We start from the raw sequence: 21,930 nt of genomic DNA, 5'->3' as shown, positions 1-21,930 counted from the left end.
ATGGTTACAGTGACCCTGCTGTTCCTGGGACAGTTAAACTCCTGATGAGAACTTTGGGAATGAAACCAGCCAGCAGGTTCTTCAGTTCTGTCAAGCTTCAGGAGAACCCATCAGCGGGTTCTGGTGTTCCTCCACCTAGAGGAGCGTGGTGAGCTGTCATGCCCAACCTGGCCCTGCCCATTGGGTTTCCTTCAGCATAGTTTTAGGAGAGTGGCTTTGCGAAGGCCTGTGAAGAGGTTGGGTTAGGGTCCGACACCCATCACCTCCGTGTGACCCCAGAGACGCAAAACCAAAATGAGTCAATCAGCTCTGGACTTCTTCAGCAGCGCAGCTCCTCAGTCCTCTTCCTCCCAGAATGTCTCGTCTTCCTCTGGGCCTGTTTGGGCCTGGTCACGCACACCCCCTGGCGCTTGCTTTTGCCCGGTTCGGCTCGGCCCACAGCGGCGCAGGAGAGGCCGGCGGCACAGTCGCAGCGGCCCAGGTTCCTCCTGAGCTTGGTGGGCCCCCGCAGCAGGCATGCCTCGCCCTCCACGGGAATGCTCTGGCACCGTTTCCCGGTCAGGTACCGGACGCAGCAGAGCCCCGCAGCACAGTCGCCTGACCGCACACATCCAGACATCTCTGGAGCTGAAACGCACACAAAGGCGTTAGTGGGCGGGCCCTATTGCTGCAGTGCATTGTGGGAGCTGGTGTTGACTCACCTCTAGTCCGGTTGAGTCCACGATCATCTGCATATCTGTCCGAGTTCTGGTGTCGGTCCATGCTGGTCGGTCTCCTCTGAGCCCGGTTACTGCAGCCCCCCCTCTGATTGGAACGACACGTGGACAGAACATCAGACTGGCTCATCCTTTGAGTTAGGTGTATTTATCTGTCTTTGAATAATTTTTCACAAAAGTTCTGGTATCATGACTTAGGCCTGGAAAAAAAAATAGGTCCAAATAAACTCCCTAAAGAAATTTGGTCAGAACCAGAAGACCATGTGGTTCTCTACTGCCTCTACAAACACTCCAAGAAAATAACCTGGCCATCTGTTTTCTGTCAGTGTTTGGTTTCAGGAATTGTACCTAAAACAAGCCGTTTCCGAATATCCCAATGTGTGATGTCACAAATGGGGAAATTAGAATAGAACCACCTTTCACATGCTAGAGGAGCAGCAGCTCCACTCCGAGCCCCTCCCAGATATCAGAGCTTCTCAGCTTATTGCAGCCTGAGTTGGCAAGAGGTGGGTGTGGCCGGCTCCCACTTGTTTTCTTTAAGTGACAGAGCCCTGAAGCGACTCATTCTGGAAGGTATTGAAACTCTCAAGAACAAAACAGCTGATATGTGAGAAGGATTCAGTGTAAAGAACTTCATAAACATGTTTTGTTTTGACCGTAGAACTATTATAACTTAAGGAAAAAGTCGAAGTGTCTCCTTTACGATTAGTTTACGTTAATTTACAGACTGAATTGGGTAAAGTGAACTGAATCTGTGATTTTCAGACCTTTTCAAACCTACAGATGCTTAAAGAGAAAAAAATCTTTCAGCCGATCACAGATTAAACTCACTTTTATTTTCTTATTAAACAACCTTCATCAGATTAATTCATTTGATTTGCCTACGAGGGAAAACACATTGGTCTGCAGTGATAACTGAATTTCTCCCAGAGGCTGTAGGATCTGATCTGTGGACTCGTGCGTTCAGCAGGTTTCACCTAAATCTGCCTCAGACAGAAGCAGCACCTGTGCTCGATGGCCAAATGGGAGGAAGAGGAGAAAGGAGGAAGCTTCTGCCTCACCTGCAGCTCGGAGTTCTGGAGCGTCGCCTCTTTAGAGGATCTGATGGTGTTGGAGTCCAGAGCTAGACCACAAACCAGAGACACACACAGGAAGCTGCGGTACGTCCACATCATCTGCTCGGCCAATGAGATCCGCCTTTTGCCTCGTTTAGCTTTAAATGTGGACTCTGGATGTTTTGGACCGGGTTTCAGACCAAATCCTCCTCACGGCTCAGCTCCTCCTGCCTGCTGCCTTCAGGTGCGTTTGGTTTTTATGCCTCTCCCTCCCTTCTGATCCATCCCCCCACAGCCGCTTCAGTCTCAGAAGTTTTCACGCCGTGTTTGAAGCTCGACCGCATCAGTCGACAGAGTCAACCTCCTCTTCCTTCCTGGAAGCCCCGCGGCCTCAGGTGAGGTTTGATACGTGACACCTCTGAGATTAGAACACACCTGGAGACCTGAGACGGGTAAAGCTGTCAGAGGGGCTGCGTTTGAAGGTGTGTGTGGTTTTACTTCATGTGGTTAGAAAGGTCAGGATGAAGGCTCATTAGGGCTGAGGCTGCGTCTCTCAGGCGGGAGGATGTGTGACTGTTTACAGGTGATTAAATCTGATTTAACCAATGATGACACCGAAAACAATCCAGCAGGTGAAGCTCAGATCAAGACTTTTCCCGAATAACTGGAGCGTCTCGTTCCCGCCTGGAGAGCAGGAGTTTGGCAGAAACAGAAAAACAGCTCCAGAGCTGCAGAGTCAAAAACCACGACCAGGTAGCTTCTGAAGGTGAACCAGGCCTCTTCGTCAGCCACTTATCCAGAAGCGGGTCAGCCCACACCATCATCTCCCCACCCTTCTTCAGCTCAGGTGTGACCAGCGGCGGCCTGAAGGACAATGTTTATGTTTGTTTATGTTTATTTATTTAGCAGACGCTTTTATCCAAAGCGACGTACAATCTATAACCTGTAGGGCGTGTTGTGATCTGGGGGGAAACCGGAGTACCCGGAGGAAACCCACGCATGCACGGGGAGAACGCGCAACTCCACGCAGAAAGGCCGCAGCCGAGCAGAGTTTCGAACCTGCAACCTTCGTGCTGCGAGGCAACAGTGCTAACCACTGCGCCACCACGCGGCCCATGAGCCTTTCCTTCCCCGGAGTGAGCGCCAACATAGAGTCTGGGAGCCAACAAGAACCCCACCCTGGCCATCTGCCTCTCACCTGCTGCAACTCCAGAGCCAAACCCCGCGTAGAGACGTGGGTTTCAGAGATGAGTCCACCCACATTTACCTGGTACCGCTTATCCTCTTCTACAAGCATCACCCCCCCCCCCCCCCCCGCCCGATGCCAGTTTTAGGTTTCTGCCTTGGTCTGCAAACAGATCCTCAAAGCACCAAACCATTCACGATCCTCTTAAAAAAGCCGTGTAATTGGCCCAAGCTTAGCCGAGCCGGGCCCCAGGAACGTAGGTCCAGTCATCGGTCACTTGCACGGGGCCCCGGTGACGCTTCAGCAAGGAGGAGCTCATAAAGCCCTCCCCATTGGGGTGCTAGAACCCCACCAGGTATCTGATCCAGCCCTTAAGTTTATCAAACCATAACAAGGTCTAATTTAAGCCCTGAGGCCCCAGAAGCCTCCTCATGTGCCTCCTAGGGGCCTCGGGGCATCCTGATGCCCCTGGGCCACCCCCCTTTGACCTATGACCTTAAACCAGCAGCTGCCTACAGGAAGACAACGTCAGCAACAGACACTGGTGTTTAGGAGAAAGATCATCTGTGACGTAAAGACGGGAATGAATTTAACACACACACACACACACACACACACACACACACACACACACACACACACACACACACACACACACACACACACACACACACACACACACACACACACACACACACACGTGTGTATACGTGTGCACAATTGGGGCTCATATCATTTATGGAGTGTGTGTGTGTGTGTGTGTGTGTGTGTGTGTGTGTGTGTGTGTGTGTGTGTGTGTGTGTGTGTGAGAGAGAGAGACATCATGCGATGAACACACATGAACATCCTGCTGTTCAGCCCAGATGTGTGTGAGTGATAAAAGATCTGCAGGATGTTCCTGGCTTCAATAAGAGAGCAGACACACACAATTACTGGTACACACACACACACACACACACACACCCACACACACACACACACACACACACACACACACACACACACACACACACCTGAACCCTGAAACACTCAGAAACAGAAACACACCGGTCAGAGTCTGTTCTCATAATGTCTGTTTTTATCAGTCGGATTAAGAGGAGGACCCCCCCCCCCCCCCCCCCCCCCGCCTGTGTTCATATGCCATCTTCCGACAGCTGATCAGAGACAAGCCAGACCGTCTCATCGTCAGGTAGGACTCACCTGTTCTTTTATGTCTCTGTTGTGTTACAAGGAATATTTTGGATTGTTTCATTTGGATTTAAATATTTGAGCTAAATTTTCTTTTGTTCAGTTTGTTGTTTTCATTTAATTTTTTCAGTTTTCTGCATCCAGCTGTTGTTTTGTGATTCAGTTATAGTTCTGAAAGATGATAGATAGATAGATAGATAGATAGATAGATAGATAGATAGATAGATAGATGATAGATAGATAGATAGATAGATAGATAGATAGATAGATAGATGATAGATAGATAGATAGATGATAGATAGATAGATAGATAGATAGATAGATAGATAGATAGATAGATAGATGATAGATAGATAGATAGATAGATAGATAGATAGATAGATAGATAGATAGATAGATGATAGATAGATAGATAGATAGATAGATAGATAGATAGATAGATAGATGATAGATAGATAGATAGATAGATAGATAGAGAGATAATAGAAAGAAAGAAAGAAAGAAAGAAAGAAAGAAAGAAAGAAAGAAAGAAAGAACTAAACATCATTAGTTTCTGACTGACAGTCCTCAGGTTTTTCCGGTGAACAAAACATTCAGAGGATAATGACATCAAGACCAATTTGGCATCAAAATGGGGGGGGGTGAGGGGGGGGGGACACAGATGGAAGTGGGAGAGATGGAGGAGAGTCCTGGTGGGATGATTTTGTTACTGAAACAGGTTAAAGCATCTAAAACAATCGATATCCATCCAGCCGGCACTAGTCAGGCACCGGCCAGGACTAGTCAGCAGCCAGTCAGGACTAGTCAGGAACCAGCGAGGATTAAACAGCATCCAGTCAGGACTAGTCAGCATCCAGTCGGGACTAGTCAGCATCCAGTCAGGACAAGTCAGGAACCAGCGAGGATTAAACAGCATCCAGTCAGGACTAGTCAGCATCCAGTCGGGACTAGTCAGCATCCAGTCAGGACAAGTCAGGAACCAATTAAACAGTATCCAGTCAGGACTAGTCAGCAGCCAGTCAGGACTGGTCAGGACTAGTCAGCATCCAGTCGGGACTAGTCAGGCACCAGCCAGGACTAGTCAGCAGCCAGTCAGGACTGGTCAGGACTAGTCAGCATCCAGTCGGGACTAGTCAGGCACCAGCCAGGACTAGTCAGCAGCCAGTCAGGACAAGTCAGGAACCAATTAAACAGTATCCAGTCAGGACTAGTCAGGCACCAGCCAGGACTAGTCAGCATCCAGTCAGGACTAGTCAGGAACCAGTCAGGACTAGTCGGGAACCAGTCAGGACTAGTCAGGCACCAGCCAGGACTAGTCAGCATCCAGTCAGGACTAGTCAGGAACCAGTCAGGACTAGTCGGGAACCAGTCAGGACTAGTCAGGCACCAGCCAGGACTAGTCAGCATCCAGTCAGGACTAGTCAGGAACCAGCCAGGACTTGTCAGGAACCAGTCAGGACTAGTCAGCATCCAGCCAGGACTAGTCAGAAACTAGTCAGGACTAGTCAGCAACCAGCCAGGACTAGTCAGGAACTAGCCAGGACTAGTCAGGAACCAGCCAGGACTTGTCAGGAACCAGCCAGGACTAGTCAGGAACCAGCCAGGACTTGTCAGGAACCAGCCAGGACTAGTCAGGAACCAGCCAGGACTAGTCAGGCACCAGCCAGGACTAGTCAGCAGCCAGTCAGGACAAGTCAGGAACCAATTAAACAGTATCCAGTCAGGACTAGTCAGGCACCAGCCAGGACTAGTCAGCATCCAGTCAGGACTAGTCAGGAACCAGTCAGGACTAGTCGGGAACCAGTCAGGACTAGTCAGGCACCAGCCAGGACTAGTCAGCATCCAGTCAGGACTAGTCAGGAACCAGTCAGGACTAGTCGGGAACCAGTCAGGACTAGTCAGGCACCAGCCAGGACTAGTCAGCATCCAGTCAGGACTAGTCAGGAACCAGCCAGGACTTGTCAGGAACCAGTCAGGACTAGTCAGCATCCAGCCAGGACTAGTCAGAAACTAGTCAGGACTAGTCAGCAACCAGCCAGGACTAGTCAGGAACTAGCCAGGACTAGTCAGGAACCAGCCAGGACTTGTCAGGAACCAGCCAGGACTAGTCAGGAACCAGCCAGGACTTGTCAGGAACCAGCCAGGACTAGTCAGGAACCAGCCAGGACTAGTCAGCAACCAGCCAGGACTAGTCAGGAACCAGCCAGGACTAGTCAGTAACCAGCCAGGACTTGTCAGGAACCAGCCAGGACTTGTCAGGAACCAGTCAGGACTGTCAGCAACCAGTCAGGACTAGTCAGGAACCAGCCAGGACTAGTCAGCAACCAGCCAGGACTAGTCAGGAACCAGCCAGGACTAGTCAGCAACCAGCCAGGACTAGTCATGAACCAGTCAGGACTAGTCAGGAACCAGTCAGGACTAGTCAGGAACCAGTCAGGACTAGTCAGGCACCAGCCAGGACTAGTCAGCATTCAGTCAGGACTAGTCAGGAACCAGCCAGGACTTGTCAGGAACCAGTCAGGACTAGTCAGGAACCAGCAAGGACTAGTCAGCAACCAGCCAGGACTAGACATGAACCAGTCAGGACTAGTCAGGAACCAGTCAGGACTGGTCAGCTTGCGTTGGTGAATAAACCTGCTGAACGACAAAAAGGGGAATAATAATATTCAGACTAATACCTGGAGGCTGTTCTGGGCTTTTATTAAAGATCAGATGAGATACGAGGCGGTTCTGTGTTTATGATGCTGAGAACATGCTGCAGGTTCCAGATGTCCTCTGAGGCTGTTAAAGTACCAGGACAGGTTCTGGTCCAAACCCACCTTTTCAGTCAAGTGGGGGCATGACTAAGAACCAAGGTTCTGGCAAAAAGCAGCTGTTAACATGTGTTGGATAGTTTTTATGTTACTGATTTGAGACAGGTCCGGTTCTGGTTCTGCAGACATGGTGTGGTTCCATCAGGGCCGAGGTTCTCCCGGACTCGTCCTGGTGGTGGTGTGTGTCGCGCTGCTGCTCGACAACATGCTGCTGACAGTGGTTGGTGAGTGACACACACACACACACACACACACACACACACACACACACACACACACACACACACACACACACACACACACACACACACACAGTCTTCACCTTCTGGACCTGAACTTTAAATCGGACCTCTCTGCTCGGGCTTGTCTCCTCGCGTTTCCTCTCAGATGAACCGCTCGGTTCTGCATCTGGGTGCGTTTGACGTTTTGCTTTTCAGCATGAACATTAAACATCTGCAGCCCTTCAGGATCAAAGAGGACCCGAGGTTCACACAGGAACCAAAACGACTCTGAAGGGTTTGAGTTTTACGTTTTCATAGATTCAGAATCATTTTTTGGGCTGATCTGAAATCAGAGTCCAGGTCTGATTTAAAGGCAGGAGGAGGAACTTTCCTCTTGTGTTCTAGAAAGTCCTCAGCTCCTCAGAACCAGAACAGGAAGTCTAGTTGGGTCTTAACGAACACTTGCTGGTACCTGGATAATGAATCAATATTGCTTTAGTTCCTATCGTTCCGACGTTCCTCTACGCCATGGAGCATCCTGAACCGGGTCCACAAACCACCCAGCTTCCACTACTGCCTCCACCCAGTGTCAGCACACTGATGCAGGCTTCAGAACCACAGCAGAACCCACACCTACCTCCACTGGTGTCCCTGTTTGATAATACCACCTTCAGCCTGCTGGGGATCCAAAACACCCTTACTGGATCAGTGGGTCAGATCGGGCCCACCACAGAACCTCGGCAGGCCAACGACACCAGCAACAGTTCAGTAGGTGGATGATGACATCACTGATCCTTTGCTCCCTCTCCTTGTTTCCTTCACTGATGTCCTCTCCTCTGATCAGCATGTTTCCTTGTTTCCTTCACTGTTGTCCTCTCCTCTGATCAGCGTGTTTCCTTGTTTCCTTCACTGATGTCCTCTCCTCTGATCAGCGTGTTTCCTTGTTTCCTTCACTGTTGTCCTCTCCTCTGATCAGCGTGTTTCCTTGTTTCCTTCACTGATGTCCTCTCCTCTGATCAGCGTGTTTCCTTGTTTCCTTCACTGATGTCCTCTCCTCTGATCAGCGTGTTTCCTTGTTTCCTTCACTGATGTCCTCTCCTCTGATTACAGTGTTTCCTTGTTTTCTTCACTGATGTCCTCTCCTCTGATCAGCGTGTTTCCTTGTTTCCTTCACTGATGTCCTCTCCTCTGATCAGCGTGTTTCCTTGTTTCCTTCACTGTTGTCCTCTCCTCTGATCAGCGTGTTTCCTTGTTTCCTTCACTGATGTCCTCTCCTCTGATCAGCGTGTTTCCTTGTTTCCTTCACTGATGTCCTCTCCTCTGATTACAGTCTTTCCTTGTTTCCTTCACTGATGTCCTCTCCTCTGATCAGCGTGTTTCCTTGTTTCCTTCACTGATGTCCTCTCCTCTGATCAGCGTGTTTCCTTGTTTCCTTCACTGTTGTCCTCTCCTCTGATCAGCGTGTTTCCTTGTTTCCTTCACTGATGTCCTCTCCTCTGATCAGCGTGTTTCCTTGTTTCCTTCACTGATGTCCTCTCCTCTGATTACAGTCTTTCCTTGTTTCCTTCACTGATGTCCTCTCCTCTGATCAGCGTGTTTCCTTGTTTACTTCACTGATGTCCTCTCCTCTGATCAGCGTGTTTCCTTGTTTCCTTCACTGATGTCCTCTCCTCTGATCAGCGTGTTTCCTTGTTTCCTTCACTGTTGTCCTCTCCTCTGATCAGCATGTTTCCTTGTTTCCTTCACTGATGTCCTCTCCTCTGATCAGCGTGTTTCCTTGTTTACTTCACTGATGTCCTCTCCTCTGATCAGCATGTTTCCTTGTTTCCTTCACTGTTGTCCTCTCCTCTGATCGGCATGTTTCCTCGTTTCCTTCACTGATGTCCTCTCCTCTGATCAGCAGTTTTCCTTGTTTCCTTCACTGATGTCCTCTCCTCTGATCAGCGTGTTTCCTTGTTTCCTTCACTGATGTCCTCTCCTCTGATCAGCGTGTTTCCTTGTTTCCTTCACTGTTGTCCTCTCCTCTGATCAGCGTGTTTCCTTGTTTCCTTCACTGATGTCCTCTCCTCTGATCAGCGTGTTTCCTTGTTTCCTTCACTGATGTCCTCTCCTCTGATTACAGTCTTTCCTTGTTTCCTTCACTGATGTCCTCTCCTCTGATCAGCGTGTTTCCTTGTTTACTTCACTGATGTCCTCTCCTCTGATCAGCGTGTTTCCTTGTTTCCTTCACTGTTGTCCTCTCCTCTGATCAGCGTGTTTCCTTGTTTCCTTCACTGTTGTCCTCTCCTCTGATCAGCATGTTTCCTTGTTTCCTTCACTGATGTCCTCTCCTCTGATCAGCGTGTTTCCTTGTTTCCTTCACTGTTGTCCTCTCCTCTGATCAGCGTGTTTCCTTGTTTCCTTCACTGATGTCCTCTCCTCTGATCAGCGTGTTTCCTTGTTTACTTCACTGATGTCCTCTCCTCTGATCAGCGTGTTTCCTTGTTTCCTTCACTGTTGTCCTCTCCTCTGATCAGCGTGTTTCCTTGTTTCCTTCACTGATGTCCTCTCCTCTGATCAGCGTGTTTCCTTGTTTCCTTCACTGTTGTCCTCTCCTCTGATCAGCGTGTTTCCTTGTTTCCTTCACTGATGTCCTCTCCTCTGATCAGCGTGTTTCCTTGTTTCCTTCACTGATGTCCTCTCCTCTGATCAGCGTGTTTCCTTGTTTCCTTCACTGTTGTCCTCTCCTCTGATCAGCGTGTTTCCTTGTTTCCTTCACTGATGTCCTCTCCTCTGATCAGCGTGTTTCCTTGTTTATTTCACTGATGTCCTCTCCTCTGATCAGCGTGTTTCCTTGTTTCCTTCACTGTTGTCCTCTCCTCTGATCAGCATGTTTCCTTGTTTCCTTCACTGATGTCCTCTCCTCTGATCAGCGTGTTTCCTTGTTTCCTTCACTGATGTCCTCTCCTCTGATCAGCGTGTTTCCTTGTTTCCTTCACTGATGTCCTCTCCTCTGATCAGCGTGTTTCCTTGTTTACTTCACTGATGTCCTCTCCTCTGATCAGCGTGTTTCCTTGTTTCCTTCACTGTTGTCCTCTCCTCTGATCAGCATGTTTCCTTGTTTCCTTCACTGATGTCCTCTCCTCTGATCAGCGTGTTTCCTTGTTTCCTTCACTGATGTCCTCTCCTCTGATCAGCGTGTTTCCTTGTTTCCTTCACTGATGTCCTCTCCTCTGATCAGCGTGTTTCCTTGTTTACTTCACTGATGTCCTCTCCTCTGATCAGCGTGTTTCCTTGTTTCCTTCACTGATGTCCTCTCCTCTGATCAGCGTGTTTCCTTGTTTCCTTCACTGATGTCCTCTCCTCTGATCAGCGTGTTTCCTTGTTTCCTTCACTGTTGTCCTCTCCTCTGATCAGCGTGTTTCCTTGTTTCCTTCACTGATGTCCTCTCCTCTGATCAGCGTGTTTCCTTGTTTACTTCACTGATGTCCTCTCCTCTGATCAGCGTGTTTCCTTGTTTCCTCCCCTTCCCTTCAGGACTCCTGTCTGCAGGACAGTGTTTTCTTGGAGGAGGAAAATGTTCGAGTTGGTTTGTTGTTTGCCTCCAAAGCTCTGGTCCAGCTGCTCATCAACCCGTTCGTCGGCCCTCTCACTAACAGGTGAGTCTCTGGCTGATTAACTCATTAACTCATTCATTCATTAATAAAACTTCGTGCTTGTTTCTGAATAGGATCGGCTACCACATCCCCATGTTTGCAGGCTTTATCATCATGTTTGTGTCAACTATCAGTGAGTTGTTACACACACACACTTTGACAGCAGCATTTCCTGGAGATTCCCTGACAGTGTGGGTTTGTGTTAGTGTTTGCTTTCTCAGGAAGCTACGCTCTGCTGTTCTTCGCTCGCTCTCTTCAAGGAATCGGATCATCCTTCTCCTCCGTAGCAGGTCGGTGCTCCAACATGTCAAAAGCGACAGCAAACACCAACAAAACCTGTCATCAGAGGGCTTTTCAACAGTCTCCCATGAGAAACAGAAAAAAAACTGATCTCAAAATTCAATTTAATAACAAACTTATCACAGCATCAGAAGCTGTTTACCTTAAAGTTTTTGGAATGTTTAACTGGAAAAGCTGAGCTGCTGTGTTGTGGATCGTGTTAAATTAAATTATTTTTGTGTCAATTAATATAAAAGGAAAACTATGTGATGATATGAAAAGCAGTTAACTAAAATAAAAATAAAAAAACATAGGTGTGTTACAGTTATGTTACATGGATGTTACAACTAGCTTACAGAAGGGTTACAGACATGTTACAGACATGTTACAGATATGTTAGATGGATGTTACAGATATGTTACAGGTGTGTTACAGTTATGTTACATGGATGATACAGATATGTTACAGATATGTTACAGGTGTGTTACAGATGTGTTACAGACATGTTAGATGGATGTTACAGACATATTACAGATATGTTACAGGTGTGTTACAGTTATGTTACATGGATGATACAGATATGTTACAGATATGTTACAGATATGTTAGATGGATGTTACAGATATGTTACAGGTGTGTTACAGTTATGTTACATGGATGTTAGATGGATATACAGACATGTTACAGTTATGTTACATGGATGTTAGATGGATGGTACAGACATGTTACAGACATATTACAGATATGTTACAGGTGTGTTACAGTTATGTTACATGGATGATACAGATATGTTACAGATATGTTACAGGTGTGTTACAGATCTGTTACAGATATGTTAGATGGATGTTACAGATATGTTACAGGTGTGTTACAGTTATGTTACATGGATGTTAGATGGATGATACAGACATGTTACAGATATGTTACAGATATGTTACAGGTGTGTTACAGATATGTTAGATGGATGTTAGATGGATGATACAGACATGTTACAGACACATTACAGGTGTGTTAAAGATATGTTACAGGTGTCTTACAGTTATGTTACATGGATGTTACAGACATGTTACAGGTGTGTTACAGTTATGTTACATGGATGTTACAGACATATTACATATATGTTACAGGTGTGTTACAAATATGTTACAGGTGTGTTACAGATATGTTACAGGTGTGTTACAGACATATTACAGATATGTTACAGGTGTGTTACAGATATGTTACAGGTATGTTATAGATGTGTTACAGGTGTGTTACAGATGTGCTACGATGTACTGCAGATTAGGGGTTGTATGAACTAGTCGACTAGTCGACTTCACGGCTCTGTAGTGACTTTTTATGGCTGTCATCGACTAGTCGCTGTCACGTGATAATGACTGACAAATGCAGTCCTCGGAAAAGACAGCAGGTGATGAGCCCCTGCACGTCGGGAGGCGGAGGCGACGCGCTGTGCCAGAGCGTCTGTACTGACAACGGTGGTAAAACGGACATTTAACCAAACTGTGACCTTTTCCCTCTTGCAATTTTACCTTCCCCTCACCCCCATCCTAATCTTAACCAGTTTGCGCATGCAAAGCTCTGATCGTTGACATGCTCCAGACATCTGCGTCCTGAGCACTGCCACCACCTCAAAACAAATTAAACACGCGATCGTTCATGTCGGCTCATTTCCTTTCATGTTTTCTGTCTGTTATTTGTGCCTGATGCGTTTTGCTGCTGCGGAGTGAGGCGCATCACCTGTTTTGTCCTCCGGTGACGCACCCCCCCAAATTCCACTATCTCCGCTCCACTCCAGCACGAACTCCGCAGCAAAAACGGTTCCGTTGTAGTCGGCTGACGAACAGCGGCACTCCGCTGTTTTTGTGGTCGGTAGATCTTTTAGAACTGCAGTTCAAAGGTAACTCATGAGGTGAATATATATGAACCCAGGTAGCAGTTTTTCTTTAGGATTGAGAGGAGATGCAGGAAGATAATAAACAGACAGGACAGAAAAATAGTCAAATAAAAACAAGTTTTTGTGCCTGGTTGCAACAAACAGACACCATTGAAGGTAATCAGAAGTGAGGAACAGAAAATGAAATAATTATTTTAATGTTTAGAGCAGCAGGAACTCCGAGAGGCTGCAGGCAGGAGTTTGCGGCTGCTGCGCAGGGGGAGGGGAGAGAGGGCTGAAGCAGAAACTACCGTTGTTAAAAGAGATTTGTTAACTTAGAAACTGTGGGTGCAATTTTAATTGTCAAAAACTCCAGCGAACCTACCGACCCCCCCCCCCCCCCCCCCCCCGTGCCGCTTCAGGTGTATGACGTCATCAACGACTAGTCGAAGTCGACTCGATTTTCATTACTTGACTGTCGACTTTAAAAAAATTAAGTCATGCAACCCCGACTGCAGATATATTAACGCTATTTTACAGTTACAGTGTCTTTATGTGTTTAGGTCTTGGCATGTTGGCCAGTGTGTACACAGATGATGAAGAGAGAGGTGTGGCTATGGGCATTGCACTGGGAGGACTGGCAATGGGAGTTCTGAGTAAGAACAAACACACTCCTGCTTGTCCTTTTGTGTCTCACAACCAGAATCATTGGTTGTGTTTGTGTCAGAACGCAGTAGAGTGACATACAACACATTCATCCAACGTTTTTAGTTTCTGATATCTGAGTTCTGAGTCCAATCCACGGTGCAGTCATGTGGACTATGTTCAGATCCATGTGGTCCTGTATTAGTATATAAGATCATTGGAGATCTCCCTTTATATTTTGGTTCTCCTCTCACTTTGAAAGCTCTATTTATGATTTTTTGTAAGTTTTTTTTCTTCTAATTTAAATAGAAACAAATGAACCAGAGGTCCTAATGACTCGACAGGTTTGGAGTCAGATGGTACTAACTCTAACTTCACATAAACCTCACGAATCTTTACAAATGATAAATGGCACACAGGTGGTGATGAGCTACAATGTAGCCGATGCTGCCCAGGGGCACACTGGTGGAAGCCAGGCTGTAAAAGGCTGTCGCCAACCACCACCAGCAGACATGGCTGATTAAGTGTCTTGCCCAAGGACACAATGGCTGTGACAGACAGGGCTCAAACCTGCAGCCCTCTGATAATGAAGTAGACACTTAACCTCTGCACCACCGTTGCTTACAAGCTGGTTAAACATTTAAACATATTACCTTTCATGTGTAAATGACTAAATTAGGTGGATCAACTTTAGGCTGAAACAAACAAAATAAATGATTTACGTGTGTGTGTGTGTGTGTGTGTGTGTGTGTGTGTGTGTGTGTGTGTGCGTGCGTGTGTGTGTTTCAGTTGGAGCTCCGTTTGGCAGTGTCATGTATGACTTTGTGGGGAAGAGTGCCCCCTTCCTGATCCTGGCCTTCCTGGCTGTGTTTGATGGAGGTGAGAGGTGGCTTGTTGGCTCAGACCGTTAATTGTTGAAACAAGCTCCGCCCCCTGCAGATGGGTATGGAGCTGAACCAATCAATGATGTTGGTGATTCTATGTGTTTCAGCGTTGCAGTTGTGCATCCTGCAGCCTTCGAAGATCTCTCCTGGGGTGAGTCCACCTGGAGAACGGTTCCTATTCTGGATCCTTGGATCACATCAAACCCCGTGGAACCAGATCTAGTCCTGATTCTGATCCAGTCTAGAACTTATTTTCCAATCCAGCATACTGATCTAGTTTAGAGCTCCTGATCTATGCCTGTTTGAACAGCTTCTTGTCCAGTTTAACGCTGTTTTGACAACATCAGCTGTTGGATCTATTTACCCTTTCACCAGTAAACAACTGATTCATCCTGTGACTTCTGACCACTAGTGGCCTTAGATAGACATTTAAATAAAATTTGGTTTCTGCTCCATGAAATCAGTTTGTTCCATTTTAGTATTTTATTCCAGTTCTGAGTTCATTCCTGCCGTTCTGGCCCAGAGTGACCAGTATCATGTATTTATTTCAGAGTGTGGAGGGACCGCCTCTAATGACTCTATTAAAAGATCCATACATCCTCGTCAGTGCCGGTAAGCAGCTTTATCTTCTCCCACATGTGGAGGCAGGTTAAGCTACTGATCAGGGTCTCTCTTCAGGATCGCTCTGCTTCGCTAACATGGGCGTGGCCATCCTGGAGCCAACACTGCCCATCTGGATGATGCAGACCATGTGCTCCCCGAAGTGGCAACTCGGTATGACCCAGAATCATTCTGACCTAGAACAGCTGATCCAGTCTGATAACCAAACGACTAAATTCAATTCAATTCAATTTTATTTATAAAAAATCACGACAAGAGTCGTCTCAAGGCACTTCACATAATAAACATTCCAATTCAGGTCAGTTCGTTAAGCCAATCAGAAATAATGTTTCCTATATAAGGAACCCAGCAAATTGCATCAAGTCACTGACTAGTGTCAGTGACTATACAGCAATCCTCGTACTAAGCAAGCATATAGCGACAGTGGAGAGGAAAACTCCCTTTTAACAGGAAGAAACCTCCAGAGAATCCTGGCTCAGTATAAGCAGCCATCCTCCATGACTCACTGGGGATCGAGAAGACAGAACACACACACACGCACGCACGCACGCACGCACACACACACACACACACAGGTTACATTGTGATTTCTTAGTAAATATTGTATTTGGCGAGAGATAAACTCTATTGTATTTATCCTAGTGGATCTATAATTAAACGGGTAAACTAGTAGTAGCACATCCAATGTCAAGGAAAGCAAAAAGTTATTATCAGGAGAGGGAGAATGTTTAAGTGGTTAGCAGCAGTGTGCTAGACGATGGCCCCCTCCATGAGGCCACCACAGCTCAGCAGAACATCATTGTAGCTTCTTCTGGGGAGAAAAACACTTAGAGGAAAAATAAAGTTAACAGCTGAAATAGCAGGAAATAATACAGTTAAAGAGCAGATTGTAGAAGAAAGCAGTAGAGTGTGAAAAGTGGTCAGTGTGTCCTCCAGCAGCCTAAGCCTATAGCAGCATAACTACAGAGATAACTCTGGATAATCTAGCCTAGCCTACTAAACCTCTCTCTCTCTCTCTCTCTCTCTCTCTCTCTCTCTCTCTCTCTCTCTCTCTCTCTCTGTGTGTGTGTTGCAGGTATGGCCTTCCTCCCAGCTAGCGTTTCGTACCTGATTGGAACGAACCTGTTTGGAGTTTTAGCCAATAAAATGGGACGGTGAGTGGATCGATAATCTATTAGACCCGTTTCTCACCTGGATCAGACCTTCCCTCTGACAGCAAAAGTAGACAACGGTGTCTTTTCTGTCAAACAACATGAACAATCAGTTTTCTACTGAATTCTAGTCCTGCTGCCTTTGACAGAGCTGACCTCAATATCCTCATTTGCCAGCAGGAGCACTGTTGCATTGTGGGTACAGCACTAGACTGGTTTATGTCCTCACATGTGGAGTTCCTCAGGGACCTTTACTTGGATCCGTTTTATTCTCCCATCCACCGGCTTCCTGTCAGCACCATATTTAGAGAATAAAATAAATATTTTCTTTCAAAGGAGACAAAACTCAAATCTGCTCTTTTCCATTAAAAACACATTTTAAGCCATCAGATAAATGAAAGCACAGATGGATTACAGTGTTAATGAACGTTAAGCAGTAATTGTAGCTTTTAATTTTAGTCAGCACCACAGTGCTGCTCAAACAGGTTCCAGTGTTATCTGGAGTCGTATCTGAAGGCAGGTTTTGGATTCACGGAGAAGCAGATTGCTGGGAATCAGTTCAGCTGTTAAAGACATCGACGAACTCTTCTGGAAAGAGGACTCCTGTTCAGAGCTGACCATGCTGGTTTCTGCTAGCAGCAGGAGACTGAAGGATGTCTGTGTCTGCAGGTGGCTCTGCTCCATGTTGGGGATGTTCATCATTGGCATCAGTCTGCTGTGTGTGAGTGACACATCCAGCTGTTCGCCAGCTGTTCAGCGTCTTATCCATCATCTATTTCATCTATAGGATGTAGGAGATGAATTTGAGTTCAAACACGTGTGTGTGTGTGTGTGTGTGTGTGTGTGCGCGTGTGCGTGCGTGTGTGTGTGTGTGTGTATTCTAGGTCCCTCTTGCCACCAGCATCCATGGTCTGATCGGACCAAATGGAGGTCTTGGCTTCGCTATTGGTGACCTTTAACATCTGCTCTGACTCTGATTTAATTCATCTAGTTTCCTGTGAGGGACCACGATGATCTTGTTTTCTGGTCCATCAGGAATGGTGGACTCCTCCATGATGGCCATCATGGGTTACCTGGTTGACATTCGCCACGCCTCTGTCTATGGCAGTGTCTACGCCATCGCTGATGTGGCGCTGTGCATGGGCTTCGCCATAGGTAACGCACTCTGATGGAAAACGAGGACCTCATTTAAATCGTTTAATTTGAATGTTGGTTTTGTTGATGTTGGTGTCTCAGGACCATCCATAGGGGGTTCTCTGGTCCAGGCCGTGGGTTTCCCCTGCCTCATGGTGTTCATTGGAGTAATCAACATCCTGTACGCTCCGCTCTGCTTCCTTTTACGTAGCCCAGCTGTCCGAGAGGAGAAAATGGTAAATACAGATACAGATACAAGAAAAAGCAGGGGAACCCTTTGGAATACTAGATTTCTGCACAAATCGGTCATAAAATGTCATCTGATCTTCATCTAAGTCACAATCTTGGACGTAATTTTCACTTTAGAAGTGTGTGTGTGTGTGTGTGGGGGGGGTGTATCTTTACAGTATGCTCTGATGGGAAACAGGCTTCAACACAAACGGTTGTTTTCCGCGTGGTCCTAGAGCTCAACCAGTGTCTATTTAATATAGCGTAATGTTGTTTTTGGATGGTAAAAAGTGCAGGGGTCAAAACTTGACTTTGGAAAAAGTGGGGGGGACATGTCCCCCCTGTCCCCCCCAAAATTACGTCCATGGTCACAATAGACAATCACAGCCTACTTCAACTGATACCACACAAATAATTAATGTTTCCATGTATTTAGGTTCCCTGTGAAGCAGATCAGTTATCATCTACAGCATAATAATAATAATTGTTATTATTATTATGCTGAATAATAAACTAACTAGAGGGAAGGACTCCAGCCAGGTTCTGTCAGAGGGGACTGAGTAAAATAGGGTTTACTGGTCGAGAGCTGGTCTGATAAATCAGAATTGCATTCTACCTTCATGGAACAATGGCGGAAAAGAGTCTGGATTGTTTTGAGCGTGGTGACGGCACGGCTAGTTGACCATCCTTAGATAGCGGAGGAACGACAGTTGCAAAAGGATTCAAGTAGCTGGAAGGCGTTCCAGTCAGACTAACACCAGTGGACTAGATCTGACTCACGAGGCCAGGGGTGGGACCAGACGCACCGCGGTGTTCTGAACGGTCACTGCTGGCGCTGACTTTGTTGTTTTCATATGTTAAATGTGACGATGGTAAATGGCCTGTATTTGAGTAGCGCCTTCTTTGGGTTCTACGACCCCCCAAGGCGCCTTACAACACGATCAGTCATTAATGCCCTGGTGACGGTGAGCTACGATGTAGCCACAGCTGCCCGGGGGCGCACTGACGGAGGCGAGGCTGCCGAGCACAGGCGCCACCGGTCCCTCCGACCGCCACCAGCAGGCAAAGGTGGGTTAAGTGTCTTGCCCAAGGACACAACAGCAGAATTCTCTGGTCGGAGCCGGGATCGAACCTGCAACCTTCCGATTACCGGACAACCCGCTCAACCTCCTGAGCTACTGCTGTCCCATGTGACGGTGGCACAGAGTTTAAGTGCTCACCCCGTAATCATAAGGTTGCAGGTTCGAACCCTGCTCAGTCTGTTACTGCTGTTGTGTCCTTGGGCAAGACACGTAATCCCCTTTGCCTGCTGGTGGCGGTCTGAGGGACCGGTGGCGCCTGTGCTCGGCAGCCTCGCCTCCGTCAGTGCGCCCCGGGCAGTTGTGGCTACATCGTCGCTCATCACCACCAGCGCGTGAATGACTGATTGTGTTGTAAAGCGCCTTGGGGGGATATCCAGTCTTCGATCACAACCCTTCAGGTTTTTAGCTAGGTTGGATGGAGCTAGCAACTGGGATGCACTTTGGATTGAAATGATCTGCTGTTTGGTTGGTTTGGCTGGAAGGTTGAAACACGCTTCCTGCCGTCACCGCCTCCAATGGCCTGGTTCCTCTGGAGACAGGATAGTCAACCAGCTACTGCTGGAAAAAGCTGGTGTGTAAAGAGTGTGTGTGTGTGTGTGTGTGTGTGTGTGTGTGTGTGTGTGTGTGTGTGTGTGCGTGTGTGTGTGCGCTTTGCAGGCCATCATTGACCAGGAGTGTGTGATGCACAGGAAGAACTACAACACACACCAAGACAGATGTGAGTTGACTCTGAACGACTGCAGTGAAGAAGAAACTGACGAGTGACACAAAAGCTCCGCCTCCTGACATCGTCTTCATTTTACTTTTATGGTTACACTTCCTGTCCTGTCTGCACGGCTGCTACCGACTCTTTTCAAACATCCCTGATAGTTAGGTTGCAAAGCCGTGTGTGTGTGTGTGTGTGTGTGTGTGTGTGTGTGTGTGTGTGTGTGTGTTGTGTCTTCACTAAATCTCTTGTCTAACATACACTTTGGTGAGTTTCTGATTGTGAACCAAAATAAAAATGAATGAATTCAAAGAAGCTGCTGATGGGTTGGTGGTAAAATGTGATGATGTCATCATCTAATCAAGTAAAGTCTAAACCAATGAAAGTCTTCAGGTGTGTTTTATTAATCAGCTGGTTAATATTAAGCATTATTTTAGTCTTCAAATACAGTTAAACCTGTCATCTGTCAACAAAACGTTTAACATTTACAACCAATCGACATTCAGCTGACGCGCACACACACACACACACACACACACACATTTTTTCCCTTTCATGTGGACACTGCCTTTTAGTGGCCCTAACTCTGCCCATTTGGTGGCTTTTATGTAGACTTCTCCCTGGAGCGCCCTCCACAGGAAACCGCCTGTGGTGCCACAAAAAGATGGAAGTGTGTGTGTGTGTGTGTGTGTGTTAATAATTTCCTCTGACAGCAGATCACAGCAGCTTCAAACTGCAAGCGTTTCCTACTAGCTGCTTTGAAATCCGAAGAAACGCTCTGCAGGACCATCAAAGGTGTGGAGGTCCTTTGTGTCTGAGCTCTGATGTGGTTTTGTTTGTGGACCTGAGCAGGAAACGCTTCAGCCGTTGGATCTGGATTTGTGCTGCTGAGTCAATAAGAGGTTAGAAATCATTTAAACGTGTGTAGCGGCTTTAATCTGCGGCTAATATCACCACAAACACACACATCCCTCTGATGTCACTCTTGACTCAACATCTGGAGCAGCTGCTCTCCGTTTTTACTTTTAGGTTCTTAAAACTCTTTATTTTCTGAGTCTCAGATCCGCTGCTGATGGACCGAGTTGGGCGTCACGGGTCGGGTCGTCTCCACTCTGCAGAACCGGAACAAACCAGAGCTGAATCCGGAGCATTATGGAGAGAGTTTCCACACATAGTGAGATGAAACGATGCACAGAAAACACATAAATAGCCTGTCTTTGGTTCTACAACCCCCCAAGGTGCTTTACAACACGCCAGTTATTCGCTCACTGGTGGTGATGAGCTACATCGCAGCCACAGCTGCCCTGGGACTTGCTGACAGAGGAAACGTCTGAGTTCAGTTCCAGAAACGTGTTTAGAGACCAGCAGCTCCAGTCTGAAGGACTGTTCTGACCCAGTTGGACCGGCTTCGGCACCATTATTATTTTTATAAAATAGAACAGACTTTATTAATCCCACAGTGAAGCCACTTGCTACAGCAGCACGCAGAGAAAAGGAAGAAGAAAAAATAACAAGATTTCAGGTAAACACACACAGTGGTGTAGCTAGATCTTTTAAAATGGGGTGGCCCAAGTAGTGCACTTCTTTGTGCATGGGTGGCACCATTCTTTTTTACCCCAAGCTTTTTGTGGACAAGTCTATTTAAAGGAAATTCGGTGGGGTGGCCAATCTGATTCCAAAGGTGGCACGTGCTACCCCGGGCCACCCCCTGGACATGCCCCTGAACACACAAAGGCAATGTTGGAGCTATTTAGCTTAGTTACAGTTGTTGGATCATTTGGACATTGGACTTCTTTTGCCCGCGTACAAGACATCACTTCAGTGCAGCGGCGGCTTAAGGATGTAAGACACTAAGGAAATTGGTTGGAAAACCAAGGAATCACCACTACAGGCAATAAGCTATTATAGTTACCTTCAACCACTAAAAACAGTGAAGTAAAAAAAAACTTGTTTTTTATCAGAAGCTTAATAATCATCATAATCATCATCATCATCATCATCATCATCAGGGTCTCCGGAAGCTCAGGTGGGAGGCGGGGCTACACCTGGGCAGGTGTCCGGTCCATCACAGGAACACACAAGTCCCACCTAGGAATATTTTAAGCTCTCCAGTTAACCTGACATGGATGCATTTGGTCTGTGGGAGGAAACCGGAGCACCGGGAGGAAAACCCACAGGGAGAAAATGCCAGGATTTGAGCCTGCAACCGTCTAGCAGCAAGGCAACAGTGCCGCTACCTGCTCCACCAAGCAGATCCAAAATTTTTATTTTAAAAGTAAAATCAAGACTAAATCGGAATCTTTTCATCAGTTTGCCATCAACAGAAACCAGAGGAGCAACAGACTTGACCCAGGATCTCTTCCAGGTCTGGCCCTGCTGGTAGATTCTGGTTTTAGGAGCTTCTGAGCGTAAACCAGGAAGAACGTCGGATCTTCTGTTGGTTCCAGTTAGGATCCTCTCTGCATACACGAGTGACTTTCTGGTTAAACACGATGGCACGATGAAACATCCCG

At 47.0% G+C, this 21,930-nt stretch overlaps 3 protein-coding genes across 3 annotated transcripts; 2 read left to right on the top strand and 1 right to left on the bottom strand.

The window, feature by feature from the left end:
• Positions 1-144: 144 nt before the first annotated feature.
• On the bottom strand, positions 145-2,022 carry LOC129152395 (dickkopf-related protein 1). The gene is made up of 3 exons (XM_054730358.2): positions 1,778-2,022; positions 702-804; positions 145-627 (listed from the first exon to the last, which is right to left on the bottom strand). Exons 1-3 carry the CDS (start codon positions 1,889-1,891, stop codon positions 320-322), a joined length of 525 nt encoding a protein of 174 aa, XP_054586333.1. The 5' UTR covers positions 1,892-2,022; the 3' UTR covers positions 145-319.
• Positions 2,023-4,806: 2,784 nt separating this feature from the next.
• LOC139072040 (paternally-expressed gene 3 protein-like) lies at positions 4,807-6,863 on the top strand. Its single transcript, XM_070555227.1, has 4 exons — positions 4,807-4,812; positions 4,898-5,095; positions 5,154-6,361; positions 6,442-6,863. Exons 1-4 carry the CDS (start codon positions 4,807-4,809, stop codon positions 6,803-6,805), a joined length of 1,776 nt encoding a protein of 591 aa, XP_070411328.1. The 3' UTR covers positions 6,806-6,863.
• Positions 6,864-7,064: 201 nt separating this feature from the next.
• LOC107386158 (chromaffin granule amine transporter) lies at positions 7,065-19,617 on the top strand. Its single transcript, XM_015960372.3, has 16 exons — positions 7,065-7,182; positions 7,679-7,947; positions 10,696-10,817; positions 10,889-10,947; positions 11,021-11,104; positions 13,530-13,622; positions 14,401-14,490; positions 14,603-14,646; positions 15,047-15,107; positions 15,174-15,269; positions 16,192-16,270; positions 16,937-16,988; positions 17,152-17,215; positions 17,303-17,422; positions 17,504-17,637; positions 19,369-19,617. Exons 1-16 carry the CDS (start codon positions 7,086-7,088, stop codon positions 19,474-19,476), a joined length of 1,572 nt encoding a protein of 523 aa, XP_015815858.1. The 5' UTR covers positions 7,065-7,085; the 3' UTR covers positions 19,477-19,617.
• Positions 19,618-21,930: the final 2,313 nt, after the last annotated feature.

Source organism: Nothobranchius furzeri, chromosome 10 (assembly GCF_043380555.1).
Source record: "Nothobranchius furzeri strain GRZ-AD chromosome 10, NfurGRZ-RIMD1, whole genome shotgun sequence".
Lineage (NCBI taxonomy): Eukaryota > Metazoa > Chordata > Actinopteri > Cyprinodontiformes > Nothobranchiidae > Nothobranchius > Nothobranchius furzeri.
This window is presented reverse-complemented; position numbering and strand designations above follow the sequence as displayed.

Excerpts from the sequence above, each read along its gene's own strand:
- LOC129152395 (XM_054730358.2), bottom strand. The coding sequence starts at position 1,891 with ATGATGTGGACGTACCGCAGCTTCCTGTGTGTGTCTCTGGTTTGTGGT. Across the intron at positions 805-1,777 it reads TCCAGAACTCCGAGCTGCAG|AGGGGGGGCTGCAGTAACCG; the intron begins GTGAGGCAGAAG and ends CGTTCCAATCAG. Across the intron at positions 628-701 it reads TGGACTCAACCGGACTAGAG|CTCCAGAGATGTCTGGATGT; the intron begins GTGAGTCAACAC and ends TGTGCGTTTCAG.
- LOC139072040 (XM_070555227.1), top strand. Across the intron at positions 5,096-5,153 it reads TCAGCATCCAGTCGGGACTA|TCAGCAGCCAGTCAGGACTG; the intron begins GTCAGCATCCAG and ends AGTCAGGACTAG. Across the intron at positions 6,362-6,441 it reads GAACCAGCCAGGACTAGTCA|TCAGGAACCAGCCAGGACTA; the intron begins GTAACCAGCCAG and ends AGTCAGGACTAG.
- LOC107386158 (XM_015960372.3), top strand. The coding sequence starts at position 7,086 with ATGGTGTGGTTCCATCAGGGCCGAGGTTCTCCCGGACTCGTCCTGGTG. Across the intron at positions 15,108-15,173 it reads ATACATCCTCGTCAGTGCCG|GATCGCTCTGCTTCGCTAAC; the intron begins GTAAGCAGCTTT and ends GTCTCTCTTCAG. Across the intron at positions 15,270-16,191 it reads CTCCCCGAAGTGGCAACTCG|GTATGGCCTTCCTCCCAGCT; the intron begins GTATGACCCAGA and ends TGTGTGTTGCAG.